This window comes from Colius striatus, chromosome 16 (genome assembly GCF_028858725.1).
Source record: "Colius striatus isolate bColStr4 chromosome 16, bColStr4.1.hap1, whole genome shotgun sequence".
Classification (NCBI taxonomy): Eukaryota; Metazoa; Chordata; class Aves; order Coliiformes; family Coliidae; genus Colius; species Colius striatus.
In genome coordinates this window covers 12,562,496-12,585,020 of record NC_084774.1, presented here as the reverse complement: position 1 = coordinate 12,585,020, position 22,525 = coordinate 12,562,496, and the positions used below count along the sequence as shown (strand labels likewise).

Genomic DNA, 22,525 nt, shown 5'->3' with positions numbered 1-22,525 from the left:
GCGTGAGGAGGTGGTCGGGGATGCCGGGCCGTCCGCCGGCGAGGGGCGCGGGAGCGTCGGGCCCGAGGGGAACCTGGGAGATAAACAGGGCAGGGCGCTGACAGGGGCCGTGGGCCTGCCTCGGGCGTGCGGAGCGGAGGGCAGGCTGCCGCGGGGAAGCGCGGTTACCGCGGCCTGGCCGGAGCCGGGGGCCGGGCGGGGTAAGCGGCCGGAGCTCGGCTGGCTCCAGGCGCTGCCCTCGCGGGGAGCTGAGGCGCGGGGAGCTGAGGCACGGGTGCCGAGGAACGTGCGGCCAGGCCGGGGAGAGGAGGAAGAGGAAGGGAGGAAGTCGGGGAATCGTTTGGGGGAAACGGAGGGAGGATGTCGGTCCCGGAGGGAAGCGGGCGGCCGGCGTTGAGGACGAGGGAGCTCCGTGTCGGTGGCGGGGGGAGTCTGGCCAGGGCCGGGCAGGGAACAGGCGGGTCGCGGGCCGGTCTTCTGTCCCCAGGCAGGCTCATTAGGATCACTTTTGTCGCACCATTAATTAACGTATCGCGCGCTTGAAGGGAAGTGAACGTTTGTAGCATGGGTTCAGGTATTTCAGCGGTTAATTTAGGTTACCTGCATGTGTCATGTTTTTTAGGACATACATTTAGAAATGCAAGTTATAGCTTCAAGGAAGGAGAAAGTCCAGAAACCTTTATTGGTGAGAACAAGGAAAAAATACGTCAAACACATTATTTCGAAGTATTTTAAAATAATGTTTTAAAATAAGATGCAGTTATGAGATCTCGGTTATTTTGGTCATGCCGAGGGACCACTTGTTCACGTTACGCAGGGGTTTTAGCGTGGAGCAGAGGCTAGGCCTCAGTGAGCTGACTCAGTTATGGTGTGAAACAACTTTAACTGGGGAAAAAAAAGGAATATTTGAAGGCTGAGAATTTAGAGGTGTATTCTTAACAGTAAAATCTTTGAAATACTAATTTGAAGAAAGAGAATTAACATAAATGTAGAGCACGACTGGGACTACAGCAGCACCTGCAGCACGGAGGAGCCTGCCAGGGCTCCAGCAGAAGTCTTTCAGCAGGATAATTTGGACTTTAGCTTGTGGGGAAAGTCTTGGAGTTACAGATTTCAGGATGAACATTACGTAGATATGTAGAAACCATTTGTCATCAGATCAGATCGAATTTACTTTCTTGAAAACAGAAATAGAGAAAACAGAAGCATCGTGGACCCGCCTGGGTTTTCTTTCTGTTTAGTTTAAGTGGCTAAAAAAATAGTTTAGATACATGTAAATAAAAACTTGCGGGTGTTTAGCAATGGCTGTAAGGTCATCTGTGTGCATGTGTTTTAAACTGATAGTTCAGCTGTTGCAGGTTCTAACAGTAACTGTCATGAATTGTGGACAGTCTGTAACACAAATTCACTGTTAAAAAATGAAAAAGCTAACAAGCCTGTCATTATGTTAAATGTATAAGACTCATGAAATAAAAAACTTTGAAAGTAATCTTCAGATTTTCACGTCATACTCAAACAGCAGCAAAGAAGAGCTGGTGAATATTCTAATGGGTTTATACTGTTCATTGTAAGCCCTGCCACTTCACACATGTTTGCCCCTTCTGCCACAAGAAGTCTCACTGAAATTAATGGAACTCTCCTTGGTGGTGAAGTTAAATGTATGCATAATTGTTGGTAAGGACAGGGCCTTAATGAGTAGCCAAATATAGAAATGGGCATTTTCAGAAATGTAGGTGTTATACTTCATTTTGCTTCACTGATGGTGTGTCTGATCAAGAGAACGTAGGTATGTCAATACCAAACTGTACGTGTTTATAGCAAATCCAACAGCTACGTACTCCTGTTCTTGACTTAAGTAAAGATTTTATCTTCCAGTCCTTATAAATATGTTATTTAGTTACAACTGAAATTCATTTATCAATTATTCTGAATGGAAATACAACCATAACATATATTACTATTCCCGAATAAGTCTTACTTGTGAAGAGGACCCAGTCTTTTATCTTAAACAAAGATACTCATATTGGTTAGTTTTGCAACCTATCTATTGCATGGTACAGTATGTCTGAAGAAACAGAGTGTGTATGTTATAAAATAGTAGTTTAGTGGAGAGATGGTGCTTGCATGAAGAGTGGTAGATAAAAACTGCTCTAAAATGCTTACAAAACATCAGTGAGCAAGGAGAGGAAAAAGAGCAAGGCTCTGGTATTAAGGTGGCAAAACATGCTGACAGGTTCTATGGCGAGAAGAGCAAAACTTATCATGAGGAAGAAGGAAAGGAAGGGAGAAAACAGAAGGGAATGCATTTTTCAGAAAATGAACTTTGAAATATAACTGCTAAAATACAGTTCTGTACGTGAGGCTCAAAATGGAGGCTTGTGCTGTCAGTGTGTGCTAGTGTGTGGAGGCCTGGCATCCTATAAATAAAAACTACCTCTCTGCCTATTCTGTCACAGACATATGTTTTCTGTTGTTGAGACAGAGGCTAATGAGAGGAATAAACGAGTAGCTGGGAGATGTGAAGGGGAATCTTTCTGAATTTTGCCAGGTTATGATAGTACTCTTGCAAAAATATGTTTGCTTTATATAGAACGCTACTGATCTGGCAGTGTGGAGCAGCTCAGTTAAATGCTGCCGTTCGAGTCTTTTTAGTGTCCATGGAAAAACGGGTACTACAGGCAAATGGGTTGCCCCGTGCACTGGCATCCGTGCAGCACAGCAGAAATAGCATACGTCTACTTATGGAAACTGGAGTGGGGTTTTTGTTATACAGGTATATAAAGGAATCTGAGGAGAGCTGGAGGAGGGGGGGAGCTGTTTGGAACATGCAGCCACAAAAGGTGGTCTTTACGACTCCTTGTGTATATGATTGATTTGGAACATGTAGAGAGGGCAGGAGGTTGCTTATGAGACACAAATTAGAGAAGGAGATTTCTGTAGCTTTGTGGGTGGAGGCTTAAAGGGATGCCTTCTTTTTTTGAGATGTGAATATCTACATATTTTGGTTCTTGTGATTCAAGTTACAGTCTTTTGACTGGGTGATGATAACTGCAGCCAAACTTACAATATTTTAAGGATCTAATAAAAATGCTTCAGTTTAATATGGACTTCAGTCTTTCTCTCCATGGGGTAGTAGTGACGAGGAAAGCAGATTTTGACGTTCTCTGTCTCTTTCTCTGTCAAATGTTGAAGTTGTCCTTTTTCCTTCTAAACCCTGCAATCTGCTTTTAACGTTGACACTGGAAAAATGGACAGTGAAATGATCCAAGATTCAAATCTGACACATGACTTGAGCTGGGCATTTATTTTTAGCTACAACTGAAGTTTCCAGTGGCAATTCTTTTTCTTTCACTTTTCACTCTTATACTGAGAAAACCAACTTTCTCGATTTGTTTTTTTTTTTTTACCCTGAAGAAAAAAATTCTAATGTGCCCCATCATCACTCATGCTTCCTTCTGAAATTGATTTACTTTCATTTTGTAGGTGCTGGTGAATCCGGTAAAAGCACAATAGTCAAACAGATGAGGATCTTGCATGTGAATGGATTTAATGCTGAGTAAGTGCATTTGCTTTTTCACTTTACAAACTACCTTACCTCTGTACACCACACAGTAATCATTGCTATTGTTTTATATCTTGGCATATTTTCTTCTTGTTAGTGTTTCACAGTCTCTAGAATTTGGATGGGTATTTTTAGATGAGATTAATAGACATTAACTGAAAGTCATGCACCAATAATAAGTAAGAGCGTATGATATAAAATTATTTGTGTCAGGGTTCAGTATAGCTGATTTGATTAAGGCTTAAGTTTGTGGTTTGTTTTTTTTAACTGCAGTTTCTTTCACAACATGGCTGACACTGATTTACCTCTGCTATAGCACATTGATTCGTACTGCTGTAAACATACCTCCTCTTAGCATACAAAATGAATGCAGGTTTTTCTATTTAGAGAAAGTAAGGTTTTTGTTTGTCTCTTCAGAAAATGAGACTGTTACGAATTTTGTGAGTAGTAAGTTATATTTTCTTTTCTGTTCTATTGTGTTTCTGTGTCCAGATGTTTGTGTTACATTATTTCTAAAAGCTTTTCTTGGTTTCACTTAAAATCTTTTCAGTGATTTTACAGTTGTGAGGGAGGAAATGGCATTAGGAGAGGGAAATAGAAATCTGTTTTTTTTTGCTGAGAAAGATTTGTGTTTGCTAACTTTCCATCTAACCTTGATAGGAAGTAGGGAGAGATTTTTCTGTGTGTTAATTTACACTTGCAAGCATCTGTGTGTGCTCATATACCAAAAACTGCTAAATTAATTATAATTGAATGAGTGTGGTGTAATGTCAGAGCTTATTCTCCGTGTTTAATTTTTTTGGATTATACTACTGATTTTGTCTTTCATGTTTTCAAACATTGTATTTTTGGTTTGACTTTCTCTAACTTCTGGTAGTGTCATCTATTTTTTGAGTCCTGTGTTTTTGAGAAGATTTAGCTTTCATTAGTCTTTTGGTAGTTCATTATTTATCAAGAGTGTCTGAGCTAAAAGTTTAGCCAAGGAGCCTGGACAATACTTCTTCCTAATCTGCAAGTGCTAGTTCAGAATAAGGTACAGTATTTTGGAAGAAAGTCCAGACTGATTCGTAATAAATTATATTCTGTGCTACATGTTTTTAGCTCTTCTTCCTAGGCAGTATTTTCTTTGTCTAAGGCAATTCTTTTTCATAAGTGCCCAGTCCTCCATCCAGTTGCTGCTGAGCTGTCTTCATTATTTTGACTGCCTTTGTTACTAAAGACCTCTTAAAAGACCTAAGTGACTTAAAACATTTGCCTGAGTCGACTTTGATGTAGCAGCTCTCAACGTTAGATTCTAAGTAAAAAGTTGGTCAATGAAAGTGGAAGTCAAGAATCCCTGGCACCTTTAAAAATTTCAATCCATTTCACCAACACAGTTCTGAGTTTTCTAAGCACATAGATGCTTAGAAAAGAGATGATGATGCTGTGTAATGAATGGTGCATTACATGGATAGATAACTTCAACCATGCAAGCTGCATACCTGAATTTGTGGAAACCAGTAGCCCAGAAACCCATTACACAAAGCCTGCAGATCTAGGGAGGGACTGAAACACTCTTGAAATTTGCAACAGTGGCGTGTTCTTTGAGTATCTATCTCACTTTGTGTTGTAGATGGGGGCTCAGCTGAGTGTGTAGCTGGCTTCCAGAGCAACATGGCAAATTTGGCCTCAGGAGCCTCTGCTGGCATCTGCCTTCTCATAGCTAAGGATTTGGATTACCTAGCAGCCCTGTGCCAGCACAGCCCTGCTGCCAATCACATCACATACCCCAGTGCCGGAGCCACGCGCAAGTGGCAGAGGATCTGCATGCAGCTCAGGAACCATAGGTTGTCCACCCCATGGCATATTGTCTTGCAGTCAGCCCTTTGTCGTGATCCTTTTGTGGGTAGTATGTATTGGAACATTCAGATGCATAAAAATCCAATAAAAAGTGATATGAAATGTACAAGAGGTTTCAACGCATCTAGTTTTAGGCTGTTGTTGCCAAAAATAATCAGCGAATCATAACACAAAGAGGAGGGAATAAGGCTGTTTTTCAGTGCTGTGAAATTGTTGCAAGTTACATGTTAGTCCTAAATTTTCTTACAAGTAACTACCTGCTCCCTGTGTTATCCTGCTTTCTCTGCCATCTTTTTTTTCCCCAGTTTATTCCTTTTTTGCCCTTCTTACCTTGTGAAAAAATGATCTGGGGTTTAGTTAACGAGACATATGGCACAGAGGTTTTTTTGAAGGTTAGGAAAAGTAAAACATTACTTCTCTTAGTGTTCTTACCAGTTGTTCTAGAATGTAAACATGTTTGCGTACAACACCACAGATGATGTGTTGAATAACAGGAGAGAGGGAGGTGAAAATCATTGTATGCTGGAAATGAATAGACACTTTTTAATGTTAGTGTCCATGTACATAACTGTACTTCTGAATTATTTCTGTTGATGCAGCTTATTCATGTGGTTTGAAAGAAAACCAGTTTAAAGTCCTGTCTAAAACTTGTTTGCCTTTGATTCGGTTGCTTTGTGATAATTGATGTTCAAAGCAGAAGCATCTTTCTATTATAAAAGATGTCTAATGTGCTACAAACAAAGGAATCAAAAGGCTTTATTTAATGTTGCTTAAATACTTTTCTTAATTTCTGGTGACTAAAGAAGATAAATGCACTAGCTTCCCTCAGTGAGTGTAAGGATTTCTTATTTGTTTTGGTTTTAGGATTCAGGCCTTAAACAGTTTTCGTGTGCTTTTAGGTGAATTGTTACAGCATTTAACAAGGTGAAATCTATGTAGTTCTATAAAACTAGAAGAATTTCCTCTGGGACTCTAATCCTTGATCGCTTTAGCTAATTAATTATTTGAGGAACTGTATGGAATCAAGTGTTCCAGGTAATTAATATGCTCAATAGTTAACAATGCTAAGGTGAATTTGAAGGTGGTTAAAGTTAACTACAGTAAAGACTTCAAATTTTTTTCAGTGCTCTTCTTATAAGCTGTAGTTGAGTTAGAGACAGAAATATTTTGGGATTTTGTAGGGTTTTGGTGGGTTTTTTTGGTCCTATTGTGAAGGTGGCATGGAGGAAGTCACAGCACTGTGGCCTTGGTAAGCAAAGTAGAATATTGGAGAAGCAAGGTATGGTCTGCAGCATAAATTTTTCTGGATGGAGTTTTTGGAAGGGCTTATCCTGCTTCCAGATCTTACAGGACAGCTTCAGTTGGCTGTGCTATCAACTGACATCTTCCTCCAGCAATTTTGGAAGTTATGGAAGTGTGACTTCCCCACAGTTGTAGTCTCGTGTGCCCCGTCTTAACGTGGAAGAGGTGCATTTTAAGCATAATGAAGAGTCTATATCAACCAAATTTTCTCCTTTTTGCATTACTGCCAACAACAGAGCGCCTTGTGATATAGAAAAGGTTTAAATTTGGCCTGTAATAGGAGGAAGCATGTGTCTTCCCTTCCTTTGCTTCCCTCAGTCTTCAACATTTCAGCTGTCTTTTCATGAGGCTATTCCAGAGGAACAGGTTTCTGCTGTTGCATATGAGCATCCACTGATAAAGTGGAACTAAAACCTCTCCTTGACTGCACACAAGTTCAGATGCCAATATTTATGAACTATAAAGGATGAAAAATGGAAAAGGGAGGATAGGAGGAATACGGAGTATATGTGGAAGGGTTAATGTAAATGTAAAGTTAGAGGAGAAAAAAAAGTAACTGTTTTCTGTTTTATCTTGTAGCTGAGGTTCTTTGCTTCTAAGATGATGCCCTTTCACTCACTTTTTTGTTTTTTTAGTCATCTTTCCCCTCTGTGATCACTGTGGATTTGGCTGACAGACTGTAAGGAGAGGGTCATTGTCATGCATGATTTTGGAAGAATTGGCAAGGGCAAGAGACAATTTTGAAGTGTCATGGGAAAAACTGGGACAAGCAGAAATATTTATATAGAAATAAATTGTTGAAATGTGACTTATGAAATCCACTACAAATATTGACAAATAAAGGGAATGTGCCTTTGTGATTAGTAAGTTTGGATATTATTTGAGAAGCCTTGAGGTTATAGGGAATTTTGGGTAGTGCTTCTCAGCCTCAGTTTCCCAAATGATGTTATTATAAAGACAACCTTGTTTCTTGAGCTGGCGTGTTTAAATGATGAATAGGAGTTTGTATATTTCTCAAATCTATTAATAATGATGGCAAAAGCATAACTGAATAGCTTTGTTTTTAAGACTTAGATGACAAATGTATTTGCATTTCTCTTGTACCTTTAAATGTTGATGGAGAAGTTAAGAAAGCCAAGTCACCCTTTCTAAAGGTTTGGATCTTGTTAATGTTTCCTCATTTAGATTTAGCACTTTGTGAGGAAAGAAAAGTAGTCATTAATGCCTTCTAATCTTTTCTTTACACATCTCGTTCACCAAAAGTCGAACTGCAGTACAGCTGTTATTTCACATAAACCAGTAAATTATCCTCTCCAGTCACGTTGGTCAGCGTCAATCCCTTTTGTGTCCAAAACAGTTTCTATCTCGGTAACTTTACTCTTCTGCCTTCTGATACTGTGTCTTGTTTTCCAATTTTGGTCTTTTTATGTGGGTGATTTTATGGAAGGGCAGTTCATGTTACTGAGTGAAGAAAAAGTATAGTATTTATAATGTATACCTATGTATTTAAAAACAATGAATTCCCTCCTAATGGCTAATATTAGTTTGTATACACAAACATTATTGCTATGTTTTTACAGTTCCTTTAATTTGTGTACCAATAGTGTGTTTTTAGAACGATCACATCAGTTCCTTGCCAAGAAAGAAACTGACTTTATTGTATTTTACTCTGCTGGCAACAAAAAATATTTTTTCCTTATGTTTTGAGTAACACTAAAAATGAGGCTGGAGTGGACTTGGTATCTGTGATTTCCCTCCTCCCTGCTTCCTTCTTTGCATCACAGTGTATGTCAGAAGGCTTCTGCAGATGTGAAGCAGAGAGCATGGGGTTTTTTCTCAGCTCCTGTTGTAGGACACAGATGAGATATTACTTTGCTATAAAATTTGTGAGTACATGTCTGCTCAAGACTATGAAAAGTTGGATTACAACTGAAAAACTGGTTATGTGTTTTGATAAAAATTTGTATCATAGATCATATAGTGAAAGGGTGGATGGAGAGGGGAGTAGGATATATATTTCAGTCTATTTTAGGTCTTGGCCTGAGAACTGACAAAATTATTTGAGTTTTGTCAAAAACCAAGAATATAACAACAATGAATAAATACTATGATTAAGAACTGAATACTGCATAGAGCTTGTAAAAGTTTATGCAAAATGTTTATTCAAGTTAAGTATAACTTCCATTAACTTAAAAGAAATGGGAGGTAATATCTGGTGATGTAAAACAACCCAAGCAAACAAGAAATTCTTCAGTGTTAGGATGTTTAATATTGAGTTTATGTGGTTCAAATGATCTTTTCTTTGGAAATACAATTATTTCTGCAAAGAAGAAAATTCAGTTCTGTGAAAGCATAAACCTGAAGTTCATTGATTTTCTTTTCTTGGTGGTTTTCAAGTTTCTTGTGGTATCTTGCAGTCAGATCTTAGGTGTTCTCTATTGGGAACATATGCAGATGTTTCACATTGACATCTACTATTCAAGCGTGATTTTTAAATACTGTAAGTGAATTTTCAGAAAATTCTGATAGTTTGTAATACTGACACTGGACCTTATTTGCCAAAGAGTATTAACATACTGTAGTGCTTGATATTTTAATCATCAGTGAAATACCTCCTTTATCTTGCCCAAAAGCATTCTGAAATCAAGCCATTAAGATATTTCCATGTGCAAATGAAGTGAAATTTTATTTTTCAAGGTACAAAATTATGTTATTTAGGCTCCTGAAAGTATTACAGAAAAGCAATGTATAAAAGAATCAAAAAGTTTAAAAGGTTAGTTAGTTCTGTTTTTACATGGTCGTGTTAGGCTCAGGGTAACCATTTACTGTAGAGATGACAGCACAATATTAAAAGAAAGCGTAGACTTTCATTTTTACTTTATGCTTTGTTTCCAGCTGCCTGTTTTGTGTGCTTGTTTATTCAAGAACCTCTTACTTAGGTAAAGAAGGAACCTGAGAGTTGAGCTTTAAAGTTTCTATGCTTTTATAATTGTATGGGAAGCAAAATGTTGCTTATAGCAGAATCTGCCTTTATTGCTTGGTGGGAAATTTTGAATACTCCTAGCAAAGCAGTATTTAAACTAGAAGTTCTGTGGTGTTGTACATTGAAAGCTCTCTGTTCTCTGAGTTACTCTTTCTGACCTTGCAATGTGACACGTATGCTTTCAGTTAAATATTTCAGCTTTCTGATTTAAAAAAACCAACCCAAACCCACCAAACAAAAAGCCCAATAGTAAACTTATCCCTTAAGCCAGATTTCCCTATGATGCAGATATGATTTGTTGTGTAAAGAGACTGGCCAAAAATATGATGATAGTTTTATTTATTTTGAGGTTTAAATTTCACAAAAGCTTTTTTTTTTACTATGCATAGGCAATTATCAACCTAGTAGAGAGCTTTATAGGTAAGAGTTGTAGAGAACTTGGAGGGTAATAACTATGAATGGTGGAATAAGTATGACGTAATATGAGAGGCAAAGGAGAGACAGAAGATTGCTTAAGACAACTATGCAGAAAACAGTGTGAATGAGTCTGGGAGGATTTTTACTTTTGATGACAGATGTGAGATTTTATCCATTAGTGTTGGTAAAAACAAACAAATGAAAATAAACTGTTTTACAAAATTTGCAAGTTTCCTTTTACTTTCTCAAAACAGAAAATAAACTGCTCTGTGAGTAGCTGAGCTAATGAAGTCTGATTTCTGCCACTTGTTCTGTCTCCCAAATATTTTCTGCAGTAGTCCCTCTTGAGTCCCATACAGCATCTGCACCTCCTCCCTATGGGACTCGTAACTTTCCAAGGATCCCCTATTTGTATCCCCAACCAGTGCAGTCCTCATTCTAGTCCATGGCCGTGATCTTCTCTGCAACACCAACTTCTGAATACTACTGATCATCCCATCTTTTGTCCTTCTGCTTTTCCTGCCACTTGGACACAGCATGTGCTGGGCTAGATATACACGAACCCTTCCTGCTTCTCCTCATTGGACACTAATTTTGGTCTCTCTTCTACTCAGCTTCTGATTTTGTTTTCTGTAAATTAATCTCTGCAACAGCAACCTTCCTTCCAAGTGTGGTTGATGTTGGACAGCAGTATCTGAGAGAAAGTGAGACCGAGAGAAAACAGCTAAAAAAAGTTCAACGCTTCCTCAATTCACTCAAAATATTTTTTTGAAATATTTTTACTCTAAACATTCATGAGTGGAAGTGGTGAGAGTTTTTTCTCCATTTTCTTATCTTAAGCAAACATCTACTAGTGGAAGCCAGTGTGTCACATTCTATTTAACTTGTTATTTTATAAGTCACAAACTAAATTAACTAAACCCCCAAAAACTTTAGATAACGTCAAAAATACAACTCTGTGTGGAGGATATTAAATATGTATCTGTATTGCACATGTCAGTGTCCTTTCTGAAATTTCAGTGTATGAGGTTTTCCCTAAGTCCTCTCAAGGATTAAACCTGCAGAGTGATTACCTTTTCTCTAGACAGTGTTACAGGATCAGTATTATATGAAGACTTTTGTTCTCTAGTCTCTCGCTGGTTTTCTTCTAGTCTGTGTATTTTGGATGGGCAGACTGGGCAGTACTGTGATTTTCTCACTAAAAAAACTCTTTCACTGATTTATCCAGATGACTTCTTGAATTACTGTGTGTATGTGTATATATATATATATATATATATATATATATATATATATATATGAACACCTTTTATCATCTTGAGCTCATGGAAGTTTAGCTTTTTGCTGTTAAAATGATACCTTCGCAGTAATGCAGCCCCTGAAGATTCCTCTTCAATACATAGCTATGTTTCATCTGTTGCCAATCATTCCAACTAGGGAAATATTTTCAGTTTTGTTATGTTAAAACGTAGTGTTTTTGTTCTAGAAGATACTATTTATTGTTAATAAATACTGTGCCTTTCTCAGCTCCTTCTAGCAATCTAGATATGAGTGTTAATTCTTGTTCCTGCTTCTTATGTTGCTGGGCTTCCTGCGTTATTATGGTTTCTTACGGGATAGGTTTGGTAAGAGTGAAGAAATGTCCTGTCATTTCTCTCCTCTTGGACTGAGAGAGCAGGTTTGGGGTTCTGAGGGTTTTAGGTATTTTTTTTAAATGAAAAACACTACTACTGTTCCAGTTTTGTAAGCTTCCTTCCCAGGTGTCGTCTAGATCAAGGCAGGTATAGCTAATGGTTTGAAGTGTAATCCTGCAGGCAAACGTATCTCTGTTTTTTAGATATATCGTACTTTGGTTTATTAGGGTTGTCCAAGTCCCATCTCTGATGAAGAGCTGAGGTAGAGAAATTGTTCAGCTTAACCTTGGTCGTTCAAAGCTTTCAGTTGAAATGAAGGAATTTTGACTGATGAGGGGTTTATTTTTTTAAATGTAATTTAAATCCTGATGTAGAAATTACTATACTCTCCATTTTACTTCGACAATTGAATGCTGAGTTTCTAATAAATGCAATGGTATTTATGATACAGTGCAAGTGTAACTGCACCAGCTTTTAATAGTTATTTCTCCAACTTTTTTTCTAATGTAAACATGCAGTTGATCAGAATTACTTGTTTACAACTGAGATTTCTTAGAAACTTCAATACAAGTGTGGTTTTGGGAACTAAGAGGAAAAATTGCCCAGTTTTTGAGAAATGTTGTAATGGAATATCTTGATGAGATACTCTATTTGAAGATGTTCGCTATTACAAAAGTATGATAAAGCTTGTGACCTTCTCTGTTAGCTACCTGTTGCTGGCTATATTCTCCAAAGGGCTATTTAATAAGTCATTGTGTTCACTTGTCCTTTTAGTTAAGGCATCAGAAAATAATGATCTCTCCCAGCTGCATCCTTGAAGCGTCCCGGGAGTGGTGGTGAACTAATGGAGCAAGCAGAGGTGTGCAGTATTTCCTTCTGAGATTTAGTGTAGTCTCCGTAGGCCTTATGTTTAGCCTTGAATGGCAAGTTCACAGCTAGCTGGGGGATTCATTATTACCTCCTTAATCACTGTGATATTTGTGATGAGAAAGGATGCCTTGTTCATATCTTGCTTGATGCTTTGTTGTGTTGGTTTTTTTAATCACAAATGCATTGTGAGACACTTGGCACAGTAAGTTTAGAAGACTATGTGTAATACCAGTTTTAACCTTGATAATTTAAATAAATATGCCTGCTAAATTTGACTTAACATGGCATTACTATGGAAAAATTAAACTAATTGGTTTCATGAATTTTAATTTAATTGCAAAACAGTGATTGACATAGCTTCACATATTTAGTGTTGCCTTTAACAGTTTAAGACCATTTCAGTTAAAGGTGAAAACTTAGTAGTAATAACTTTTTTACAATAAGCGGAAGATAATCATAAGGACATGACCATTTGGTGAAAATATTTTATTAGTTACCTTTTATCTTTTTGGTTTTCTGAAATGAGTATATGATGACAGCACTGCATTATTCATGGAAAAAATTACAAGCACAATGCCGATCTGAGTTGTTTGGGTTTTTTTCTTTAAATGAGTGAGAAAACTGAAAGAGGGAAGGCTCTGTTAAATCGTCAGGATCTTGGGAAAGCTAATAATACTCTGACCCAATCTACTATACAAGTCCCAAGTCCACATGCAGATGAGGATGAGCAGCTGTAGTTCTCCAGTTGTCCTGGCCTACACCTCTACACTTCCAAATATTTGTCAAAACAGTTGCAGAGGTCAGTGTCAGTAGGGATTTTTATGATTTTTAGTTTTCTGATACATTGTCTCAGGGTACTTTACAGCAAGCATGTTATAGAACTTTCTGGAAGATTTTTGCCTTAGGAGGTTGTTTGAGGTGTTTGGTTGTTAGGTTTCTGTAGTGTAGGAAGTTACTGAATTTCCCATAGTGGATTTTGAAGCACACTAAAATAGATGCCTGTAAATTAGATGCACCCTTTTAGTTTTGCTATGTAAAAATCATTAATGTTTTTTCAAAATAGTTACTTTTAGGAACACATTCTGCTGTTGCACATAGCTGAACATTGTAGATAAAAATACTTCCTGTAACTTACACATCAGAAACTGAAAAATTGTAAATGTAACTGTCTTGCCTGCTAGTTTTGTTAATTGAAAATGAGAGAGAACTTTGTCACTAGGCTCTAGTATCAGCAGACTGCTTGGAATTTGAGATGCTCTGTACTGCCTCTGTGCCTTCGCTTAATTGGATGGTCCACATTTTATGTAATTGTGTCTTAGGCATTCATATGTTTACTTACGTTTATCATCAAAGAACTTTGTAGGTTTCTGCTACCTGAATATCTTTTTGGCACTACTGAAAAATAAGAGGACTACAGAAAAGAAAAAAGACTGAGTTTAGTAAAGCATTTCTGCTTATTTTGCATAATCACAGTAAGTCAGAAAAAAGTTTGAAAGTAGGCATCGTACTGTCTGGCATTTTTCCTCACAGTTTCATTCAGATTTTGCAAACATCAAAGGAGTGGCTTAAACAAGGGAAGGAGATAGAAGGGAAAGTAGAGAGAAGTGGTAGTCTTAGCTGATGTCCATAGTAATATGCCATGTGAGAAAGAGACCTAAAAATGAAAGCAGAGATTCGTATCCTTAACATTAGAGATACTTTAATTGAAATAATATATCAGGGATGAGGAAGCCTCATTTGAGTTCTGCCAGGGAAGAACTGCATTTTTAAACCACATTTAAATCTAAATTCTAGAGATAGACCTTTCCTCATGCAAGCATGCAATGCTTCTGGTGCCCACCTTTGCCTTGGGGAGCACGAAGCCTGCTTTATGTGCTGCAAATGAACTGCTTCCTTGGCAATTATGAGCTTTTATTTTTGCTTTTATTACACTGAACATCATTATGATATGTGCAATTCTGTGTTGGTATTTTGAAACCTTGAAACCTGGGAGTCCTATGTCTGCCTACAGGCATCAGAGAGGTGGGAAAATGTGGGGACTGACTTTTGGTTTTGTTTTTTTTCCCCTTTAGGTAGTTTGCTAGTTGTGTTTTGTCACTGTTTTCACTTCCTTCTGAAGCATCAAAGATTGGGCAGGGTTGAGATGATGTTAGAAGATCCTCTTTTCTGCCAGACTGGTTGATTCTTACTCACATGATCCAGATAAAATTAGTTGCAGAGCTTGAGATAAGAAACTTTCACTAGGAACTGTAGGCACATTTCCATATTCTACTGCATAAGGCTTTTTTGACCTCAGTGGTAGTTTGACTCTGGCTGGATGCCAGGTGCCCAACACCACTCTATCACCCACCTCCTCAGCAAGCCAGGGAAGGGGAGAAAATAAGGTGAAAGTCTCGTGCGTTGAGATAAAAGCAGTTTTAATAAAGAAGCGGCAAAGCCGCGCGTGCAAGAAGCGAAGCAAAAGCAAATAAAGCTGTTCCTCTCTACTTCCCATCAGCAGCGATGTCCGGCCACCTCCCGAGAAGCAGGGCTTCGGTACATGTAAGGGTTGCTTTTGGAAGGCCAGAAATGAATCTTGCCTCCCCTTCCTGCTCCTCTCCCCCAGTTTATATTACTGAGCTGATGTCATATGGTATGGAATATTTCCTTGGTCAGCCTGGGTCAGCTTTTCTGGCCGTGGTCCCTCCCAAGATTGTTCCCACCCACAGCTATTGGTGAAGGTGGGGGAAGGAATGCTGGAGGGACAGCCCTGATGCTGTGCAAGCAGTAGTCATAATATTGATACCAACAGTAAGCACAGCCTTGCAAGAGCTGCTGTGGAAAATCACTACTCAGACCCACTACAACTTCAGATTATTAAGGCAGAGTTTTCACAATTGGTTCTCTGACATTGCAGGAGTCGTGGGTAATCAATTTCATCTTGTTTCAAATTGTGACCTTTAGGAAAAGTTGTTTCATTTGAAATTCCAACCTGATATTAAAGTATATGGAGAAGCACAATGGCTTGTGATACACAGGAAAACAGACTGAAGTATTCAACTATCCTCTCTGACCTAAAATTCTCCAAAAGACTTAACTGTCTGTTATCTGACTGTTCCTTGCTGGATGAAACTGCAAACCCAGGTAGAAGTCCTGATTGTGAAGTCTCTTATGTAAAGGCAGACACATATGTTCTTCCTGAGGAGGTGGCTTAATGGATTTAGTGGGACTCTGATTAGTCTGTATTTTGAAAGAAATAGCAAAATTTCACTGTAGTGTGGATAATTCAAATTGGTATAGTGTGAGTGCATTACTGTCTCTTAATGAAGCCAAATATAGTTCTCTTCAATTCTATTCATTCTGGACCTTATCTCTGTTTCTGATACATCTCACTAGTTGCCAAGCAACCTCAACAGTAGTTTTGCACATCCAGCAGCATTTAAAAAAAAAAAAAAGAGATTAGTTGTTGCTGAAAATAAGATGCCTTCTGATGACATGAATGAAAAGAGTTACGAAAGGAAATGGGGAGTGGCAGGTTCAGAGCTGAAAAAGCTAATGATGTTTAGCACTTAAGTAGTCCTTTTTATTTTCCAAGCACTAATCAAGCAACTGTAACATTATCAAATAAAGACTATTTTTTTTCCTTTCAGTGAATGAAAAACAATTATATTTATGCTTCATAGAGCACAGGGCAAGATTTAGTCCCAAGAGGGCAGGAGTTTAGTATATGTATTTCTTTCTCTGACCTGTATTGACTTCCTGTGTTTCTTAGTTAGACTGCAGATTAACTGGAAGGGTTTGGAAGATCTTTGTGTGATTGCTGATAAATAGCCATCACTGTCTATTCATCCCATGCTGATGCACCTGCAGTATGTTGAGTTTGATTAAAATATTTGTCACCTAGAAAGTCTTCTAGACTAGAAGTATGATAAATTGCATGTAGCTCTTCTTTTACTTGATACTGCTATAATGCTTATAAAGCAATAAATAGAGCTTATTTTTATATTGTCTCCTGTGAGAGTGTGCTATGAGCAGCAAACAAACTACCAAAGCAAAATATATTGTCATGAAAATAAAGTTGTTCTGGTTTTAGATTGTTATTTTTCTATGATATCTTCATTTCAGTTAAAAAAAAGAAGTATATATTAAATATAGACTGACTAAAGCAACATTATTGAGGACACAAGTGTCTGAATTAAGATTGCCTTAATTTTGAGTTCATTTTAATTTAGGCCACCATTGCCAATGACTGCCTATATGAAAAGGTAACTTTAAATTTTATAACTAACTCCTAAAAAGCAGTAACTGATTGTAATGCATTTTTTTAAAGCAGGTTCTGACACTGTGAATGCTCACTTTCCTTCAGTCACAGTCTGCCTAGAGTTACTGAATTCTGTGCCATTGAGCTGTCCCACAGGTGTTGATTTGAAGGGCTGTTGGTCCTAGTTACAATTTAAAGCTTTCCTTTCTGCTCCTTGTCTGTTTGTTGTGGTGGTTGTTTGGTTTTTTTTTTTTTTTCTGAAGGTGATGCTCTTAAAAACTTCCTCATTCTCCTTTTGGGTGAGAGTAGTAAAAAAGAGATGTACTGCAAATGTGAATTCATACACAAACTGGGATGTGTCCTGAATTACATATTCAGTGTCTGTGGAAGACATACACCTGTCAGACATGCTTCAGACACCATGAGGCTTTTAAATGCACAGTGTTTTGTGCCAAGTCTGTTTATACACTGGATGTCCACATAGGTGGTTTTGTCAAGAGGCTTCCATTTTGTCATTGTTCAAGATAAAATGAAGAAGAAACAGTAGAATGTAGGAGGTGTTTTATGTGTGGTACAGATAAACACACACACACAAAAGAGAGCACACAGTGTGCAGATTCACAGCTTACATTGCAGGTGACTTCCTGCTATCCTGGTTCTACAGGAGTATAAGATGTTTTAAAGGTAGTGTGATACTTTCAGCTGTTACTAAGAGAACATAAGCAGTTTGAATTACTCTCTGTGTGTTCATCCACAACGCAGACCCAAAGGCGTGCATGCCTGAGAAGAGTTGGTTTTTTGCCGTATGTGAGAGGGGTGGTATGTTTCACTAACTGCGCTTGTAGTGAATTTGACTCAGCTGGTGGTAGGTTCTCCTTTGCTTTTAATGTGAGGGCTAAAACCAATACTAGATAATTCAGTTTATCCTTAAAACTGAAGTTAATGAAGACATACAAAAGAACTACACTTGGAAATGATTGAAGTGTAATGAGAAAACATCCCAGTATTATGTAGTATTTTTAACCATATTCAACATCTAAGGTTTATTTATGTTGGAATAAAATTTCTTTAGACATTCTGCAGCTAATAGAGGTAACTTAGGGATAGAAAAGTGCTCTCTGTGTGTGTGTCTGTGTGTGTTATGTGTACACAAAAAACTGTAATGGTGATATTTTTATACTCATCTTCTCTTAGAAAAAGACCAGTCCTAGTTCATGCTTCTTTGTAATGCATAAAATGCGTGGATTTTGGCAGCTGTCCTTTGCCTCTAGCAAGGCTTGTAAGTAGGTTTGTCTGTGCAAGAGGTGTATAATTACTATATGTATGTGATATGTTAGCTGCTGCACTAGTATTGCCATGTAAACTTAGTTGCCCTTTATATATATATGATTTTTTTTTTCTGTATACCTAGTTTTTAAAGGGTAAATATTATAAACTGGTTGCTCAAGAGCAATATGCTATAAAAAAAGTAATAAGCACATCAGTAAAAGTGTTGGAGGTGATAATAAAATACTGTAATCCTTCTACGAATTTATTGAACTCTTATTATGACAATTAACTGCTACATATTGTATGTTAACCCTTTGTATCATACTTGTATATGGAATGGTACTCAATACACTGCAGTCCCTTAGACTTTAGGTTTTCAAGCAAATATGTCATCTGATTTGATAGTATTTGTAGATTGCTTATTGTTTTTCTCTTCTTGTCTAGCTTTTGCTTCAGTAAAAAAGAACACGCAGTTACTTTGTGGAGAACACCTTTTCACAAAAATAAATGTCCTTTTTGCAACATGAAAGTAAATACATGACTTACTTGAGATTTTTTTTGGTCAATATCTTTAAACATTGAAATCTCTACTTCTTGGGTTAGGTTTTTTTTAAGAAGATTTATGAAGAAGATTTATTATAGAAGTTATTACAATGGAATTGTATCTAAATGTCATTGGACTTCTGAATTCTCTATTAACCTTGTTGAGGATCTCCAATGAATTAAGATTTGGTAGAAGCAACTTGTAGGACCCCTTGCAGTTGGTGCATGTGAAGGGGCTTGGCAGACACAGCGCATCATCTACCGTCATGTACTTTTATCACTGCTGGAAGAACAACTTGAATCTGCAGTCAGAAACTGCCAGTTTAAAGACCTCACTGCAACCTGTTTAAGGACTCAACAGCCATTTATGTGTTGCAGAGGTTAGTGGAGTGTGAGTACAGTCAGAGATGTGGGTCCAGGTCCAGCTCTGATCAGAATGTGAGCTGGTGCAGGGGCAGTCATGAAGGGTTTGCAGGTACCCACCAGCAGCCCGGTTTTCGGACCTTCCTTAGCTCAGTGGTGTGAAGGATTTGATAAAATGTGCAGGTGCTTGCTGAAGCAGTTGTCACAGTTGTAATATGGGACTCCTGGGCAATGCTGCGTGTCAAGGGGTGTTTTTGATTCCTAGAGCGATTTGGATGTGCACATTACTGTTCACAAAAAGCTGAGTTGTGCAAGCTCAGGAGTGTGGCTCTGTTTATTTTAGAAAGGTGTGCAGAAGATATATTACACTAAGTGAGGTGAAAAGGCAAAGCAGTGCTTCTCATTAAATACAAGGAGTCTCTCTTTAGACTAAGGTTTAATTTGCTAAATTCAGTCTTCCAGAAGGTGATGGCTTGTGTCCTCGAACTGTTGAGTTGGAAGCTAAGGGTACAGCTGTTTTAATTCAGTTATCTGTTGCCTGGGCACAGAGGTGGAGTTCATATATGCAGTTGTAGCCAACATCCCTTAATTCTGAGAAGATCTTTAAAATGGCAAACAACTGCATTTGAAGTTTGAATCTCATGATGTCAATACAGATAAGTAGTAAAATATTCCAGGGTGTGGTGATACTTAATCATTAATGATTGAGACTTGGGACAGTTCCTGAATTTTAATGATGAATATGAATGTTGATTGCCCAAGGGGAAATTATTACTCAGTTACTTATGCTGTCCCCTCTCCTTTTTTATCGATTGTTAATGCAGAATTGATAAATGCAGTTAGGTCAGACAAATATTTGAAGTAGTTTCTGAGGCACGGTGCTCGAGACAGAACTCGTTAAGTACTACCTTCGTACCTTGTGGATTGCATAATTACCATGTAATGTGAAAATGGTTATTTTAATCTTTTCCCCCTAGTGACTTAATATGTAGTTATACAACTCGGACTGTAAGTTGTCCACTGGGATATTTTTCCCTCAGAATCACTTGGTAAAATTCAGCATTGTCATAGGCTTCTGTTTTCAAGTGATGAAGCTGATAGAGTTTGCTCTAATTGTGAAAGCGTAACTGCCACTAAGGGTAAACTGGTATGATGCCACACCTAGTTTCTACTTTAATACTTAATCTACTCCTTACAAAAAGGTTGAGGATTGGCTGAGTAATGTCAGTACAGTGTTTCATACAAAAAAAACCTACTCAAAATGTTTATGACCAGTTTTACATGAATTACATTTTCTGAGAAACGCAGCTTTTCTCTGCCAACACCAACTATTAATAACCTACTAAAATACATGACTTAAGCGTCTCATAAATGTATTTGGAACGTGCAGCATATGCAGTTGGCTACATTGTATTCTATAGGAGGTCTAAACTCCTAAAAAGTCTAGTTTCATTCCTGCATGAAAGCATGTGAGGAGATGCCAGTCAGTAGTATAATGCTGTAGGTAGATCTGTGTTATCTGATTTCCATGCACTAGATTCATAAGGCATTTCTGCATATTGTTTGCACGTGTTGAAAATGTACTCTTGTAGCTTGTGTGAATAAATCCAGTTTCTCCTTCAGTTAAACTTATTGTGGAGAAGGAGATTTTGTAGTTCTGTACATTAAACATTTAAGAGGAAAGCCTTGTGTTTTTTGCTGTGTTAGTGATTGCCAGCGTGGGGAACGTTCTTCCCTTTCTCCTCTGAGGAGCTGTATCTGGAAGGAGCAGTCTTCTGGGAGAGCGGCAGGAGTCACAGTGCTGTTCTTGTGCCTCACTGTGGGACCCATGACAGGTTGAGTGGTTGCTGATGGGGCAGCTTCTGCTCAGCTACCCTTCCTTACAACCCACAGCTTTCACAGAGCGGCCCCAGCTCTCCTAAGCTGTGTCTCCTTGCAGCATTTCAGCCTCTTTCTAATGGTCTGCAATCCTCGAGGTACAATCTGTCCTGTTCTTGTAACAGAAGTAGGGAGGGACAAAAAAGTTTGAGAACTGCTGTTTCAGAAGGTTGGCAGACAGAGCTGAGAACTGCTGCTGCAGATGACCGAGACAGAGTTGCACTCAGTGAGCTGCGCTCTTGAGAAGATCTGTGACCAATAATTACTCTGAATAGTCGGATATATGAAAGTACAAGATGAAGACAAATGTTTTGACTCTTTATTATTATCATTATTTTTAAGGGAGGAGGGAGAGAAGAGAGATGCTTTATTTAATCTCTTTTTCTCTCTTTCTTCCTCTACCTTTCCACCCCACCTTGTGTTCTACCCGTTGGCTAAGAAGCAGCTTCTCTTATTTAAATTAAGAAATATTTCATGTAGTCTGTTTTCTAGATCTGATAGATAATATTTATTTTAGAATTTTGCAGATACTGATGATTCACCAAATTATTTCAAACGTTAAAACAAGTCAAATTTGTGATACTAAGCACATATCTTTATGACATAGTGGCATCTTAGTCTGCTAAAATTTCAAGGAAGATAATTAGACCAATGGTTTGTGTAGTTGAATATCGTGTGTCAGAAATAGCACTTGTGGAGGATTATGGAAAAACTGTAAGAGATTTGCAGTGACTCCTCTTCAGGTCTCTTGCCAGGTTCTGCCACTGGCACTTTAGGTACTCCAAGAAGCAAGATTCTTAGTTTTGAAGTTAAGTCCCATGCAGTTTGTTTTTCTTTTTAAAAAGTAAGCTGTGAATAATCTAAAATTCTTTTTTTCCTTTGAAGTTTTTTAGTTTCCTGTTTTGTTTTATTGTCCATGAATAGAATGCAAATCTTGCAAATGAATTGTACTGCTTGGTTAATACATCTGCAGTAGCTGGGATGTCACTGAGTCAATCAGATTTAGATAGAGCCAATGTATCTCCAATTTCTCAGTGCTTTTGATAGGTTGTTTTTTTTACAGCCAAAGCTCGATCAATAGTTGTGGCCAAGCAATACTGTTGAAGTAATTTGCAGTGTTATAACTTATAGCAATATACACACTCTCTTGAGATTATTTTCTTCAGCTGTATATGTTTCTCATTTAAACGGTAGTATTAATATTTAAAGGACTATATGTTGTGGAAGTAATGGGACAGTTACAGCAGAGTGCCATGCTGTATGTTCTAACTGAGATGCAGCAAATTATTTCTCACATAACTTTTGGCCTAACATACTCATTTGTTATATACTGTCAATGTGAATGGTATCTTCTTCTCTGTTACCATTTAGAAATGTCAGGTCAGGGCCAGGACATGGTAATTGTGCTGTTGTCGTAGTTTGACTTAAATTACAGCAGTATAACTTCCCTTTTATCAGGGGAAATGATAATAAATGTGCTTATTCAGGTATAATTAATTTCCAATTTTAAACTCAGTGAAAGGTCATTCTTTTTACTTGTTGAGTCCAAATATAAGTAGATGTTGAGTACAGCAAAGTGAAAATTTTTGCACTGCATCCATGATGTCTTCCAGACTTCTCAATAA

General features: G+C 37.9%; 1 protein-coding gene across 2 annotated transcripts in view; it reads left to right on the top strand.

Moving 5' to 3' along the window:
• Nucleotides 1–22,525, top strand: part of GNAS (GNAS complex locus) — a 145,339-nt gene that overhangs the window by 57,720 nt on the left and 65,094 nt on the right. For both annotated transcript variants that reach the window (XM_062009497.1, XM_062009498.1), the window contains exon 2: nucleotides 3,484–3,556. In XM_062009497.1, the coding sequence (XP_061865481.1) occupies nucleotides 3,484–3,556 (73 nt within the window). The remainder of the gene's footprint in view (nucleotides 1–3,483; nucleotides 3,557–22,525) is intronic.